The sequence below is a fragment of the Gallinula chloropus genome, assembly GCF_964237585.1.
Source record: "Gallinula chloropus genome assembly, chromosome: 10".
NCBI classification, from domain to species: Eukaryota; Metazoa; Chordata; class Aves; order Gruiformes; family Rallidae; genus Gallinula; species Gallinula chloropus.
This window is the reverse complement of record NC_140095.1, coordinates 13343739-13359405: the sequence shown is the minus strand read 5'-3', so window position 1 is coordinate 13359405 and position 15667 is coordinate 13343739. Positions and strand designations below refer to the sequence as shown.

General features: G+C 52.1%; 2 protein-coding genes across 4 annotated transcripts; one reads left to right on the top strand and one right to left on the bottom strand.

Moving 5' to 3' along the window:
- Positions 1-1000: 1000 nt before the first annotated feature.
- MRNIP (MRN complex interacting protein) lies at positions 1001-5689 on the top strand (the record flags this gene model as incomplete). The annotated part of the gene is made up of 7 exons (XM_084268536.1): positions 1001-1060; positions 1132-1191; positions 1413-1510; positions 2970-3039; positions 3299-3438; positions 3715-3817; positions 4795-5689. The coding sequence occupies 7 exons, from the start codon at positions 1001-1003 to the stop codon at positions 5392-5394; spliced, it is 1131 nt and encodes a 376-aa protein (XP_084124662.1). The 3' UTR covers positions 5395-5689.
- A 215-nt stretch (positions 5690-5904) lies between these two features.
- SQSTM1 (sequestosome 1) lies at positions 5905-11251 on the bottom strand. Of its 3 annotated transcripts, none has more exons than XM_084268611.1 (8): positions 11126-11251; positions 9917-10012; positions 8823-9052; positions 8554-8710; positions 8018-8107; positions 7265-7506; positions 6832-7039; positions 5905-6220 (listed from the first exon to the last, which is right to left on the bottom strand). In XM_084268611.1, the coding sequence occupies exons 2-8, from the start codon at positions 9963-9965 to the stop codon at positions 6063-6065; spliced, it is 1134 nt and encodes a 377-aa protein (XP_084124737.1). In that variant the 5' UTR covers positions 9966-10012; positions 11126-11251; the 3' UTR covers positions 5905-6062. The 3 variants fall into 3 exon arrangements, with proteins under 3 accessions (XP_084124737.1, XP_084124735.1, XP_084124736.1); XM_084268609.1 differs by lacking the exon at positions 11126-11251 and adding an exon at positions 10216-10438; XM_084268610.1 differs by lacking the exons at positions 8018-8107; positions 11126-11251 and adding an exon at positions 10216-10438.
- Between the last annotated feature and the right edge of the window lie 4416 nt (positions 11252-15667).

Below are 15667 nucleotides of genomic sequence, written 5' to 3'. Positions count from 1 at the left end.
TTCTCTTCCCTCCCTGTTTTTTATCCACTGTGGTGATTAAGCCCCAACCAGTGACTGAGGACCACGCTGCTTCCTCACTCCCAGAGGAGACAGACAGAGCCTCCGTGGGTTGGGATAAGGACAGTTTACTGATGAAATCACTGGGGATGTAGAACAACAGCCAGTTACACCCGGTGATAACACAAGCTGCCTTACTGACCCAATGATTACAGGGTGCTGCCTGACACAAGGACCGACCCACCGGACACCCTGGCTGCACTCAGTCTGTCCTTAGAGGTACCAAGCCCCTTCCCCTCCCCAACCAGCCCCTTTTATGGGGAACTGATGTCAGGTCCTGCAGAAAACAGCCTGTGCTCACTGGGCTGGCTCCTCGGGGAGGTTGACTCTGGCCTGGCCAGAACCAGCACACCTCTTTTCTGTTGCTTTCTTTTTTTCCTTCCTTATTTTCTCTTTTTCTTGGCTGAGCTGTGCTGGGCCAGAGCTGGGCTGTACCTGCCGTTCCTTTGATCTTACCTCCCCCCTTATTTTTCTCTTTTTTGTTCTTGTTTTCTCTTTTCCTTCTCTTTTTCCCTAAACACACCCCCCCCCCGCCCCCCCCCGCCCCTAATCCCCCTTTTTTCCTCCCTCTCTCTTTTCCCCAACCATTACTCGGTGTCTCTCTCTAACAGACGCTGCCGCAGCCCCAGGTAGGTCCGAATTCACTTGCCGATGTCTCAGGTACGAAGACAAAACGTTTCTCCCCCGGAAGCAGCTCCCTTCTATCCAGCGCCCCGGCTGCCCTGGCAGACTCCTCCTGGCATCGCCGGCTTCCCAGGGGAGACAGCTCAGGTCTTAGGGATAACGGAACGGCCCGTCCCTGCCGCTTGCTAAGGTGCGGGGGGGCGGGACCGGGACCGCCGGGCCGGGTGCGGGAGCCGAGCCGGGTGCCAGGGCCGGACCGTGCCGGAGCGGAGCGGCCCCGGGGGCAGAGGGGCGGCGTCACGTGGCCGGAAGGCGCGGGATGGCGCCGCAGTTCTGGGCCCTGCGGTGCTGCTCCTGCCGCCTCTTCCAGGTGCAGCAGGTGGGTGCGGGCCGGGCCGGGCTGGGCTGGGCCGGGCGGGGCAGCGACTGACCCCCTCTGCGCTCTCCTAGGCCAAGCGGAGCGGGAAGTGGAGCTGCAGCGTGTGCGGCCAGCGGCAGACGCTGCAGAAGGTGAGGGGCCGGGGGAGGCCTGGGAGGAGCAGCGGGGAGCCCGGTGTGGCGGGAGCCCGGTTCGGCGGGTACCCCTGCCCCGTGCACCGCACCCCTGTCCCGTGCATCGCATCCCTGCACGCGTGCGGGGGCGCTTCGGCAGCGGCTGGAGCCTCCCTCACCGCGGTGTCCTTACGGCTGCTCCCTAAGCCGCCTTCTGAGTGGTGATTCCTTCCCCTCAGGTCTACGGCCAGGGCTCCGCGCTGGACTGCAGGCGCCACGTCCAGAAGCTGAACCTGCTGCAGGGCGAGGCGGAGGAAGCACTTGGTCGGGCGTCTCGGTAGGGTGTCCAGTCTTTATCTGCTGCTTTCTCCTGCAGTGCTGCAGGCCGTGCACATCTTCACACGCCTGTTGCCTCACCAGAGCTCAGAGGAGGGTTGTCTGTCCTGTTGTAAGGCCACAACGTATGCTGGTTGTGTTGTCACCTCGTAGGAGCAAGCTGTTCGTTGGCCTTAGGGCCCTGGCATGTGTCTTTTGACAAGGGGTATTTTTCAGATAGGTTTACTTGACTGGTAGTATGCACTGGTCAGGCTTCTACCCCTTAAAATATATGCACTAGGGTTTGGGTTTGGGTTTTTTAATTGGTCTTCTTTATTTACTGTTTGAGCTGACTGTGGAGGTGTCCGTTTTACAGACCCAGAAGCAGTGCAGAGGTGCATCCTCAGAGAGAACACATCCTCCTCTCGAAGCTGTTGCTACCTACCTGTGGGCATTTGGGGGTTCCACACTGTGAATCTGTTGAGTAATTGCTGCTGTTACTGATAAAAAGATTTGTTTAGTGGAAACATTGGGGTGTGATTCCTGCTGGGATGGAAAATCTGAGCACCTTCCTGTTTGTTTTGTTTCTAAATCTGATTACGAGTCACCTAATCTTGAACTGGGCTTGAACTGGTCCAGCTTCCTTTTTAGTCAAGGTTATTTTCAGAAATCAGTCAAAGCTAGTTAGATAACTTAGTTATGCATATGCAGTGGTTCAGGGTTAAGGTTTGGGAAGAAGACTCATTGTTCGCTTTATCAAAAAGGGTTGCTATTTCTGTTCTCAAAACATTGTGAAATTCAAAACATTGTGAAATAGCTTCCCTTTTTCCTTGGTTGCCTGAGATGTAATGGCTTTAAACTAAAAGAGAGGAGACTTAGATTAGACATAAGGTAGAAAGCCTTCACTGTGAGGGTGGGGAGGCCCTGGTATGGGGTGCCCAGAGAAGCTGGGGCTGCCCCTGGATCTCTGTCAGGGTTCAAGGTCAGGATGGATGGGGCTTTGGGCACCCTGGGCTAGTGAGGGGTGTCCCAGCCCATAGCAGGGAGGGGCTGGGGGCCTTTGAGTTCTTTTCCCAGCCAAAACTATGATTCAGTAATTAGTGGGTTTAAGCTGTTGTCCCCAAAGACATGCTGTTATATCCCTAGTTACGATCAATTAGAATTTATCATATCATGAGTAACAGCTTTAGATCAAATGTGCTACACTGCTTAGAAAGAACAAGGGCTGTCCTCTAACTAGGTTTTTTTCAGGGCTATTCTCCAGCTAGAACATTTTTTTTAAGTGTTTGGGCAATATATATTACAAATCCTTCATTTGATATCTGCTCTTCTATAGATCCTTTTTGTTTGCTAAGAGAGTGCTCAGTGTTCCTATCCATGCTTTCTATCCAATCTCTTGTGCTGTGACTGGTTGATTTGAAAACTAAACCAACAGACAGAAGTGTGTTCTAGAAACTCTATAGCTTAAACATCTATTTTAGGTGCGTAGAAGAATCTGTAAGTGATGGCAAAAATTTAGCAGCCCAACATGAAGACAGTTCAGGCCAGCAGGTAAGATAACTCCCTACAAAGCTGAGGCATGCTGACCTAGGTGAATCAAAGCAAAGTCAGTGACCCCTTGATTTGGGTTCAGACAGAAATAGCGTGTTCCATGAGAGGCTCCAGCAGAGAGTGAGACGTATGCAGAAACTCTCTGCTCAACTAGGATACTGAACCTGAGAACATGACATAGGACATTCAGCACATGCTTAACAGTGCTGAAAACAAGAACCTGTATTTCACTGTTTTCAGTAATTTTCTGATGTTATAGGAGGGAAGGGCAGAGATCAGTCGCTGGAGTAAATACCTGGACAAGGACAGTGAAGATCAGGGAGATGAGGAGGAGGAGGAGGCAGTTACAGAAAGGCAACGGTTCTGTTCCAGAAGGAAGAATGCTGTGGAAGAACAAAGGTACAGAAAAACCTTTTTTTGTTTGTTTGTTTCTGCCCCTGAGGGGTGACATTTGGTTTGGAGGTGTGAGAGGCAGCTCATCTCTGATAGCTGAACAAAGTACAGGCTGCCACGTACGATCAGAGCTGAGCAGGGATGTGGTATTTGGGGGGTGAAACTTCTCTTATTGCTGGAGTCATGCATTTTATGAACAATTCTGGAAATTTGTATGAGGGGAGAAAAAAACCAATCACAGTGGAGCTAATCTGTCCTCTTTGTGAATTGTTTTCTTGCCAGGAAACAACAGAAGAGCTTCATCTCCAGTGATGTTCGGGAGTATGCTGAAGAAAATGGATTTTTCCAGCTTGCCTACCGAGCCAAAAAGGTTAAAACCTCTGAGGTATTTTAGTTGTAGAAGATACTTCCCACCTGTAAAACAAAAGTGTTCTCTTGACCTCCTTTGTGTCATAATTCTGACGCGTTAGGAGTCTTCCTGTGATCTGATGTGTGTGTGATGTGGGAGGAGGAGAAGAAAGTTGTGGGAGTTTTTCTGAAAGGTTTTGGTCAGGCAGAAACAATGCTGGCTTGTGTAAGCTGAGCTCTTGAGCTGGATTCCTACATCAGCAGAGCTGCAAACTGCCCTCCTTTTCTTTACCAAGCAGCGGCACCTGTTTGTGTGCAGTTACTGAGGCTGCTGGGATTAGATTTCCTGCAGCGCCAGGGAAACTGGCCCACCCAGCACATCAGCCTCAGCTCTGCCTCAGAGGGCTGGGGGCATTTTGGGTCTACCTGCAGGACCTGTGTGCTCTTTCTTTGCCTGCTTTCTGTGCAGCTTGGCTGTTGTGTGCCAGGGTCAGGCCCCGCCTGGACTATTGTGTCCAGTTCCGGGCTCCCTGGTATAAAAAAGACAGGGTTCTCCTGGAGAGAGTCCAGAGGGGCTACAGAGATGATGAAGGGCCTGGAGCATCTCCCATGTGAGGAAAGGCTGAGTGAGCTGGGGCTGTTCAGCCTGGAGAAACGAAGGGGAGGTCTATGAATATCTCAAGGATGGGACACAGAGGGACATGGGCAGCCTCTTCTCAGTGGTCTGTGTGGACAGGACAAGGGGCAATGGCCTCGAGTTGGAGCACAGGAAGTTCCGCACCAACATGGGGAAGAACTTTTACCCAGTGAGGGTGCCAGAGCCCTGGGACAGGCTGCCCAGGGGTTGTGGAGTCTCCTTCTCTGGAGGTATTCAAGACCCATCCGGACACCTCCCTGTGTGACCTGTCCTGGGGATCCTGCTTTGGCAGGGGGGGTTGGACCCAATGATCTCTGGAGGTCCCTTCCAGCCCCTACAGCTCTGTGATTTATAACCAACTCCCTTTCTTCTTACAGCACAAGAAATGCTTAGCAGCAGTGCCTGCTGGAGATGCTGGAGACGCTCTTTCTGGAGACAGTATGGTTCCTGCTGTCTCTGACTCCGTCGTGCCCAAGGAGAACACACAAACCTCACCTGCTTGTACCAAACCCTCCAAGTGGGAAAAATTCCTGCCGTGTTCTGACAGCTCCAGCGCTGCCAGGGCTGCTCCATCACCAGAGGAGGGCAGCGGAAGGTTGGGACTCCATGGCACCGCGGCAGCGGATGCTGGTAGTGCCGGGGGGAGCTCTGAACAAGGTGGAAGAGCTCTGCCTGCACATTCAAGTTTCAGATTTAGGAGGTGTGTTGCTGGAACTGAGCAGCTTGCCTCGGAGGTGCCTGGCACCACAGGGCCTAGCAGCAGCTGCTTAGTTGAGGAGGATGTGCTGTTCAAAGCAGCTCAGAGCCCATTGATAAAGGTGGGATCTGGCATCCTGGAACCCGCTACAGGCAGGTGCTGTTTGGAGAGCAGAAGGCAGGCAAGCCCTCTTGGGAACTGTAACCCTGGGCCAAAACCTAGTGCTGTTTCTTGTGAATACCTCTTCTGTACAGGTGAGGAGTTTGATGATGATCTCTGAGTTCAGGCTGCTTTGGCATTACCTTTTTGTCTCTGTGTTTGGTATTTTGAGGCAAGACTAGCAGTGCAGTTCTGTAAGCTTAGAGTAGGAGTGGAGTGCTTCACTTGCCCTTCCCCCAAATGCAGCCATAGAGCCAAAGGTAGGAGTGTTGCTGCAGGCAAGGGCTAAGGTTACACATTGTTGTCTAGTAACCTCATCAGTTCCAAGTAAGAGTGGAAGTAGGTCGGGGGGGGGATGTCCCATGGCTCTTGGCTAGTCCAATTAAGCGGTGATTAAATCTTCCATTAAAACTACACCTCTTTGTCCCTGTGTTTCCCCCCCTTTGTGGTTAGATGTTCTAGAGCAATGCAGGCTTCAGTGCCAGCAAAGCATTTGGGCTTTCTACAGAAGCACAGACCTTAGCATACACAAAGGTATGGGGTAAAGAGGCAGGCTGCCCTTGCCTGATAAAAATCACATGCTCTTAGCTCTTAACCAGTACAGCTGGGATACTTACACACTCACACAGACTCAGCACAGGATGTAGTATTTATTTTTTCTCCATTCTACAAGCACATGGGACCGTAAGACAGAAACCCTTAGCAAGAAGAAAGATGAACCACTGAGGAAGGTGTAACTGCATCATTTGCTTTCAGTGAGAAGGAAAGTGGTGTGTGTTACACAGGCTACTACAAGTGAGGTGGCTGCTTGGAATACTGGATGGCATCTAGTGCTGCCCCGATGTCGCAGTTCTTTGTCTGCAGGAGTCGAGTGAGCCAGCCACCTTCATCAGAGAAGCCCATAGAGAGCATCTGGGACAGTGACTCAATGAGGCGAGGGTCTGCTTCTGTTGAGAGAACAGTTTGAAGCTGAAATACTTCATGCAAGCAGCAAGCCACCCAGGGTTCTAATACCCTGCAGTGGGTAGGCTGGCACTAATCCTAGTAAAGCTAGGTGAGCTGGTTAAATGCTAGGAGACATTCTCCTTTTGTCTCTTAGGAGGGCAGATAAGATACACAGCCAGCTGTTGCAAGTAAGAAAAACCACTGCATCAGCCCCAGCTGGCCCTACTGTAGTCTGCTCAGCTCAGGTATGTGGGCTGGCAGACTTACTGACTCCCACCAGAACAGATCCTGGTGTGCACCTGGCATTAAAGAGCTCCCTTGAAGGGTACAGAGCGAGGATGTGATTACATGATACATGTTGCTTGAACAGCATATTAGGCTAAGGTCAGGAGTCTTGTTAAGGCTTAGCTGCCCACATTTAAGAGGAGAATCCCCCATCTCTAATGGGGTGCAAGAGCTGCTGTACTCGCTAATCAAGTTACAGGCAAGTTTAGCTGTAACTTGTGACCTTGGTTTCTACCAGCTCTAAAAACAGGTCTGAGTATGTCAGGCATGTTGGCAGTTCCCATGTGGAAACTACTCTCAGTTAGAAGCCCTACACACGTTCACATACCTGGTGGGAGGTGTGGGTAGAGTGCAGCTTCTCGCAGTCCTGTGGGTCCCAGCTGGGGAGGATCCTGGGATACATCCAGCGAGCTGGGACCCTCTGTCTCTGGCATTTGCAGAGACTGCAGTTCACCTGTGGAAGGATCCACTTCTTTGGAAGATAAGTGGGTCCAGTCCTCATCACCCCCTGACGAACAACTGGACTCACTGTGTTCCTGTAACAGAAAGAGAAGAGGTCCAGGTTCTGCACTGCTTTCCAGGTAGGATGCACGCTCCTACTATCTGCCTTTAAAATGGTTTTATCTACATGAAGTCCCAGCAAGTGTGCTCTCACTTTATCTGCTGAACATCTCAATACTCAATCCCTCAATGCATGATAAGTTATTATCTTTCTTACTAGTAAACTCTCAGCAAGCATATTGGTGTCTTGGCTCTTGTACCTGGCACTGGAAGCTGCCATCTTCCATTTGTGTGGGCACTGGATCTATCACCATGTCTTGTATCTGCTCTGCAACAACATTTACTGCTGTAGCAGAATCTGTGGTGTTCCAGTCTGGTTTGGTCTGCATGTTCTGGTTAGGAGTACTGCTGCTTGACTCAGCATTGTTCTTCTCTTGATTGGGAGGACTTGTCACTTTGCTTCTCTGTCCCCCATGTTCCACATCGATATCAACATCAATACCTAGGAACACATTGGAGATGGAGAAAGCCTTACAGAGGTTTTTCCAAAGCACAGCCCAGAACAAGCACACATCAGTCCTCATCTAACTGCTGTAAAGTTCTGTCATCCTGTAGCTTGCCATGTAACATGTAGGAATTAAAATGCAAAGCATTCTTGACACAAGTAATAGTTAAGCACCAAGTGAATCTTCCTCTAGACAGACAAGTTTAGAGGGTCAGGGCAGAAGTTATGTGCATCCACACAAGCCAGGCAAAATCCTGAAGTCACTGCTGGCTCTAAAAGTTACACTGGTGACATGTTAGTGATGTCTTTCCTCATTCCTTCCAAAGGAGGGCCCTGAAAAGGTACTGAGTGGCTACACTAAGCCTAGGCATTATTAGTACCAGGAATAAGTTAAGCTTTTGAGGCTTAGTAGCATGAGGCAATTCCAGTATCAGTCACAAAAGCTCTTTTAACAAAAAGGGACTTTTAAGCCAGCCTTGGGGATGGGGATAAACTGTAAGTCACTTACCCAGGGGACTCAGAAAAGCTGCAACACTCTCCCCAACATTCTTTAAGAAGGTGACGTTGGGGTCCTGAGGCTGGCTGTTAGTAGAAGCTTCTAGAAAAACAATTTCTGTTAGCACACACAGGAGCTTGGAAGGAAAAAGCACCCACAGAGCCAGTGTATCCCCACAAGATCTTGGTGCACTCACACAGTGCAACAAAGGCAGCAGAGAGACAAAAAGCCTCTGAGCTACCTCTGGAATTGAAAGCCAGCAGCATTAGCGTTGTTAAGGCTCATTAGCCATGCTGAAAGGCAGATCTGGAGTAGTGACATGCTTGACCCAACAGCTCAGCTTTGTTTGGCTCCAGATACACTGCATCCTGTGTGGGCCCAAGTACACCTTAAAACCACCCCCCTCTGCTATGAAAGGTGCTAATTATTTTAATCAATTTAGAGTAGTCGCTATGTCTATTTTACCACCCAGATTCCACCCTGGGCTGCAGAACTTCAATTACTATGGCTCCAACTCCCATCTTGTTTACCAGATCATCTCCTCTTACCTTCTGCAGGGGGCGGACTGGAGGCTGCAGCACTTGTCTGGGCTTGTTCCGAGTTCTGGCATGGAGCTGCAGGGCCGGGATATCCCCAGCAGTGCATCCAGGGGAAGGGTGGAACACCGTGCCGCATCTTACGGAGCCAGCGCCCCCGGGGAAGCCACTGTGAAGGGGAACATGCATGTGGCTTCAGAGAGATTCTGAGTAACTGAATCTTCTGACTTAGACGGGATGAACATCCCATTCGTTAGCTCCCTTCCAAGGGTTCTGCTCACCTCAAACGGATTTAGCAGAGGACTTTGGAACATCACCATGTTGTGTTCCTTGTGGATGCCTTTGCCCTCACAGGTGCTGCACAGGTCATAGTCTGGACAGACGGTGCACTTGAACCTGGCACCCACCACCGGTCCCTCGCAGCCGTCGCAGATGACGTTGGGGTGCACCATGTCGCGGGGCGGCTCCTGGCTGCACTGCGAGCGGTGCTCCCGCCGGCACTCCTTCTTCTCTGTTAAGGGAAGGAAACTTTGCATCAAGAATGAGGTTACTATTTAAAGGCCGGGAATCAGGCAAGAGAAGGAAGCACAAACAGCCCTTGTCGGGGCAGTATTGACTTACTAGGACAGTTTATTTTTACACCCATTGCCAAAAACAAGCTGGGGGCATCTAAGAGACCTTAAGCCAAGTGCAAAGGGGCACCGCAAAGATGCCTGCTCCTCAACCAAGCATGCCTTATCCTCAACAGTCTCTTGGCCTGTTTGCTTTAGATTAGTACCACACTATCCCGTTTGGCTTCTCATCCTAAGCACTGCAAGGACATTTTTCTGTAGAGGGAGTTAGGAAGAAGTGCCAAGAGTCGTAACAGATGAGAGCAGGGGCAGCTGCACTGGCTTGCGTGACTCACTGCACAGACTGCAGATAAAGCTTTGCAGGTGTCTACATGATGTGCAGGGGGAGGAAGAAGTTATGGTACTGAAGATTAAGCTGGAATTAGGGCTTCCTAATGCACTGCTGGGAATATTAACGACATCAGTACCAGACTCACATTTCCTGGGAGCCAACAGTGGCTCACTCGCACAGGGGCCAGTGACAGGGCTGGGAAGAAGCTGTGGTCCCTTTCTACCCATCCCAGCAGGCAGGATTCAACTGTCCCTGCCCATGGCAGGGGGGTTGGAACGTCATGATCTTTAAGGCCCCTTCCAGCCCTGTCCGTTCTAGTGTTAGTCGAATTACCCTGCCCTTAATTGACCCTCCCCCGAAGGCGGCAGGTTACACCAGGCCCTTGAGGACAAGGGGAAGGGCTGGGCTCGCCTCTCCCGTGTTCTGAGGCCTGCCAGGGAAGCCAGTGACCTGCTACCGCCCTCTGCGTCACCTTTGATGTAAACACGAAAGACGCCATCCTGTACGTAAGGCATCGCCATCTCCAGCTCCTCATCGCTGGAAAACGCGATCAGGTCCCCGTCTTCATCTAGGAAGGGAAAAGCACAGGATGAGGTGCCCGGCCAGGACACGGCCTAAGGCGAGGAGCCCACCCGGGGGGGAGGGGGGGGCGGCAGGGAACGCCCGGCAGCCCGGAGGCCATCCCACCCCCAGGGCCGCCGGTCTCGGGGCCAAACCCCCGCCGATGCGACGCCGGCCCGGCCCGCGGAGAAGCCCCCCATCCCCGCTCACCCTTGTAGTGCATGCGGAAGGCGGGCGGCGGCCCGGCCCGCAGCAGCCCCTGGAAGAGCTCGGCGACGCGGTCGTGGATGGCCTGGTAGCGGGCGGGGGGCTGCAGGGAGAAGCGGCGGATCTCGCGGGCCGCCTCCTCCTTGCCCAGCAGGTAGGCTTTCACCGTCAGAGCCGCCATGGCTGTGGCGCAGCAGGAATTGCCGGTGGGAGGGCGGAACGGTGCCTGGGCTGCGCGCTGCCACCTTATAGCGGCGGCGCCCCGCCCCGGGACAAGCTCCGCCCGGGACAAGCTCCGCCCGGGACCAGGCTCCGCCCGGCTCCAGGCTCGCCCCAGGGCCCATTGGTGCCGGGGCCGCTCACGGCTTCTCTCGCTCCGGTTCAACGGCAGCTTTCCGGCAACGGAAAAGCCTGCGAAGCCCCGCAGCCGGGCGCGCCCGCTCCCTGCCCCGCTTGCCACAGGATCACGAGAGCGCCTGTGGCGCCCCCGCAGCCGGGAGCGGCCCCGGCACCGGTACCCCTGGGCAGCCGCGTGGCCGCCAGGACCCACGGGACACGACGGCAGGTCTGCTGTGCACTACTGGGACCAGTTCAGCCCAGCGCGGCCTGGCACACATCCCGGCCCCACTCCTCACCTCCCAGTCCCTTTCCTCACCTCCCCATTCCACTCCTCTCCACCCCATCCCACACCTCACCTCTGGCCCTGCTCCTCACCTCCCCATTCTGCTCCTCACCTCCCAGTCCCATTTCTCACCTCCCAGTCCCATTTCTCACCTCCCCATCCCACTCCTCACCTCCCGATCACACCCCTCACCTCTGGCTTCACTCCTCATGTCCTAGTCCCACTCCGCACCTCCAGCCCTGCTCCTCATCTCCCAGTCCCACTCCTCACCTCCCGATCCCGCTTCCTCACCTCCTGATCCTGCTTCTCAGCTCCAGTCCCACCTCTCTCCTCCTGGTCCTGTTTCTCACCTCCGTCTTACTCAAGCAAAGCCAGCCCCAGGCAGCATGATGAAGGTGGGAGCTGTGTGCCTACCCCACTACCTCCGGGGCAGCAGTACTGGCCGAGGGGTTTACATGCTCAGTGTGGCAGGATTAAATATCTCTTCAGCTGATGCTCTGTCTTGAACCCAGTGTTTTGGAAAGGGGGGGGGAGGGACACTAAAAATAAAGATACTAGTGTAAAAACAACTGACATTAAGGAGGGTGTTCTGGGCTTCCCAAGTTGGTTGGCAGCAGTATTTTTTTCGCAGATCAGATACAGTTGACAGGCCTCTTAATCTAGGCACAGGAGAGTCCAGCTGGCAGAACACACCGTCTGTGCCGTCCAAGTGTAATTGAATATAGATGGATCAATGATTATTAGGTTCCTCATTGGTGTTAATTTCCTCTCACCCAAGGGCCTGACCACTCTGATTCTTAGTGACATATTTCTTGGTTTAAGGTAATAAAAACTTCGGAGAAACTGTGTCATCATCTGCAATCAAGAGAGGGATACATTTCCATTTCCATCACTGGGAGGTAGTTTACATCTTGACCTGCAGTGTGTATGTTAAAACACTTGACCTTTTGTATGGATACATGTTTGGCATATACATGGCAACTTTGAAATCATGATGCTTTTCCAGAGATCAGTGTTTACAGTGGAAAGGGTTACCCTTTTTAACTCACAAACTGAGTTTGTGAGTTTCTAGAAATTTCTATCTCTAGGTATGACATGGCCCATATTCCACCATGAAGTGATGAGTTAAACTTTAAACATAAGCAGATTCAGGTTTAAGCATTCATTAATGCTGCACAGGGAATGATTCACCAGGTTTTACAGCACGAGATATCGGAAGGTTTGGGTGTGCGCTCACCTTCGCTTTTGCCTCTTTGCCTTATTTCTGAAAATGTGGGTGAAAGTTGCTGGCTTGACATCATTCGAGTGGTTTGTTCTCCCTGAAATCAGAAGAGGGACCAGTGGCAGCAGGGTTTGCGGTGCAGGGACACTCTGCCAGTGTCATCTCTGCCTTGCCATGCAGCATCTCCGGCACATCCATCTCCTGTCCTGTTTCTCATGACCCTGACAGATGCTTTTGGTCTCATTTATAAAGCTAGAGGTTGGTTCTCTGAGACCCAGCTCCAGCAGATAAATTGCTTAGTCACTGAGTTGCTGCCATCCCTGACAGAACCAATTCCTTATTCCCCTCTCCATCCCTGCCTGGGCGTTTGAGGCACAGTGGGTTGTCCTCATGTTTCTGGGTCTTTTCAAGCCAGTTGTGTCCTCAGATTAATTGATGCATTGAAAATTAACAGGTGATGCACCGATAATTAGGAGGTGATGCATCAAATGAAAAGCAGAAATCTAAGTTTTCCTCTCTGTGAACTTTAATCCAGTTGGCAGTTATGGAAGGGGCCAAATGCCAGAGGGAATTTCTCCTGGTGAGACGCGCTGAGTCACGCTCAGCTCTCTGGTTGTGACATCATGCACTTTTACAAAACAGAAGGAAAACAAGGCTTTCACCAGCCTGCTGTTAGCTTAGCTCACCCATCACGGGACAGGGGTGACTCAGCAAGATGTCTCCTCCTCCTCCTCCTCGAGGTTGGGGATTTCCTCCCAGTGAGCCCTTCTCCAGTACAGACCTCAGCCCTTGACTGCCCAGCGTTTTGTGTTGCCCCCAAGTCCTGGGATGTGCCTCCAGGCAGTTTCTCAGCCCCCTGGAGAGGCTGTGTGCTGTATTCCCACATATATTAACTTGAGATGTTTCTCCCTCTGTTTGCTGAAGGATCCAAGTTTTGGCATTCTCAGCATGAAGCATCGGCCAGGCAGATGCTTTCTTGGGGCTCTTTAGGATTCCCATAGCATCATGTTAAGCCCAGCCCAGAAAGCAGCTTGTCAGCCCTAGCTGCTGAGCAGCCAGCTTTGCAGATGGATGTAGCAAAGGAACAGCAAATGGGATGGGAAAAAAAAAAAAAACCCAAACTGTTCAAGTCTCAAATTCCCAGATTACGGAGGAAAGCCTCCAAACGGAGCAATTAGCATCCCTGCAGTGCTCTGCTTTCTCTCTACACCCACCTTCTGCTGGGAAGTGTTTAAAAATATTTGGCAAGGTTTTTGCTCCAAGGGCACAGTCACCAGAAATCCTCCTTATGTCCCAACTTCCCGTGTTTGCAGTCCTGGTGGGATGAAATGGTGAAGTGGTGGTGGTGTGGGAGGGTCCAGTGTTTTCCTTGCTTGCAAACCACAACTGAAGCTGATGATGGTTTTCCAGAGGGAATTCTTCCCTAAATCATCACTAGCCTGGGGTCCCCATCACTGGCCTGGCACCTGGGCAGGAGGGGGCTGCCATTTAGCGGAGAGGGGTGGGTTTGGCCCCTGTGCACCTCCCAGGCTCTGGCAGGATGGGTGTGCGGTGATGGAGGGATGACACAGCCACAGCGGGCAGGTGATGGGTGGTGATGGGCTGGACCGGGTGCCACGGTCCATACGCTGGTGCCACATGTTCCTTCCAGAGGCTTCTGGAGAGGTGCAGGAGCCTCTCGATACGCCGGGTCAGATGCTGCTGGTGACTCAGCCCAGTCCCGTGATGGTTTCCCTCCTCCTCCAGCCCAACGAACACACTGTTCACCGCCTCCGAAGCAGGAACAGCCCTGCTGCAACAGCACAGGGCAAAGCTGGGCAGGGAGGTTGTTTCGCTGTCTCAGTTTAGAGGTTGAGTTTTCCCGCAGGGTAACTCTGCCCTGTCAGGTGTTTACACAGGCTCAGCACCGACCCTCAGTGGCATGAGGTGGAACTCTGGGAGGGTGTTTTCCTTGAGACAGTGGAGCAGATAAGGAAAACGGCAGAGAGCAGGCACAAAGGCTATGGGGCGTGCGAATATGTAAGGCTGTGGTGTTCCCCAAGGTGAGAAGGAGCCTTTTGCATCCTACACAGACTGCGTGGGGCGAGTGTTGCTTTGGGAACTGTTAGCTTTTGCCCTGGATTAAAGCATCAAGGTGAGGGTGAGCACCCCGCTGTCCTACATCATCTCTGGTGGCTAAGGAGCGGTTGGACACATTTGTACCCCAGTGAAAGGAGTCCTGGTGATGTTCGAACACAGCAGCTGGTGACACATGTAGGAAAAGGAGCTGTTGGTTTCTGGAAGAGCAGCCCGTGCTCTTTGCTTACGGCAGCGCAGGAAGGACTGAGCCTGACCTGCTCACAGATGGGCCGACCTCCAGAGCCAAGCTCTTTAGAGACCTAGATAAAATCAGCTATAAATCTGGATTACATTTTATATCTAGTCCTAATAAATGTTCTCTCTCTAATTTCTGTAATGGCCTCAGGACCTGTGGATTGCAGTCAGCGTGCATTCAGTGGAAGGCCTCATTTCTGCAGCCTGCTCACTACTGCCAACATCAACTGTTCAAAGGCTGTGAGATCTCCCTACAAGAAAACATCTTCACTCCATTTATTCGCTGCCCAGCTTTATCTGCAGCTCGTATTTTAAGCTTTGCTCTGCAAAAGCTTAAAACTTGGTTGTTGAAAACAGAATAAAAACCACAACTGGGATAAGAGGAAGAGGCTTCAAGGGTAAGAGGGAACTTTGCTGGTCTGATATGAAAGTCACAAGTGCTGGTGGTTTTGCTCAGCCTCTCATTTTTGCCAGGAGAGCCCAAGGTTTTTGTCCTGCGAGGGTGGTATGAAGCTCGTTCATTTCTTCTGACTTTTATGAAGACAAAGTGTAACAGCAGAAAACAGATTAAGCTTTATCCTTGGGAAAGGGTCTAATTAATTGTCTGGGAGAAACATTAATAATGTTACTCTGTTCTCTTCCTCTCCACCACATCTGCAGAGTGGTTGGGGCATTTTGCACATCTGAAAATAAACACCCCACATCTAGTGTACTAAACCCTGTCATACTAGTCCCCTGACTCTCCAGCAGCGATAGGATTTCACAGGCTTTTCCCACCAGCAGCTTTTCCTTGTCTGCCACCTCAGGAGGGTTTTTGCCATTGATTCTTGTGAACAGTCTGTTGGCTCCTGGGTTTAACATGTAGGTTTAAGGTGAGAAAGTGAGCGGGGCTGGGTGGGACAGAGCTTCTGGGGCTTGTTTTCTTTGCTCTAATGGTGAGGATGCCATTGCTGGGGCTGTACCTGCAGTGAGGTACGGGTGGGTGTGCTGGGTTGGGGCCCTGGGGATGCGCTCACGTGCTGGGCTGCTCTGAGATGTGGGACATGCTGCTGGCTCGTGCTCTGCAGGGGATGTTTGCTTGGGTGATGCTTTGCAAAATCCAGATGAGGAAGCACAGATCCAGCCTTGGGTTTTGGGTTGGGTTGGTTTTTAATATTCCTGAGTGTGATGTTCAGAGCATCTCCCTACTCGGTGATGTGCCTGGCACGAGCAGATGTCTGTGCTGGGACCCCGCAGCTCCTCGCTGCATCTGTCAGTGGGTCTGTGCAGCTGTCTGGGGGGCTGGGTCCCTCTGCTGC

Bases quoted from the DNA above. Each gene is read 5' to 3' on its own strand.
- SQSTM1 (XM_084268609.1), bottom strand. From the start codon at position 10,393: ATGGCGGCTCTGACGGTGAAAGCCTACCTGCTGGGCAAGGAGGAGGCG. The intron at 9,053-9,916 runs GTGACGCAGAGG...TTCCCTTAACAG, and splicing joins CTTTCGTGTTTACATCAAAG to AGAAGAAGGAGTGCCGGCGG. The intron at 8,108-8,553 runs GTAAGAGGAGAT...TTGTTTTTCTAG, and splicing joins CAGTCCGCCCCCTGCAGAAG to AAGCTTCTACTAACAGCCAG.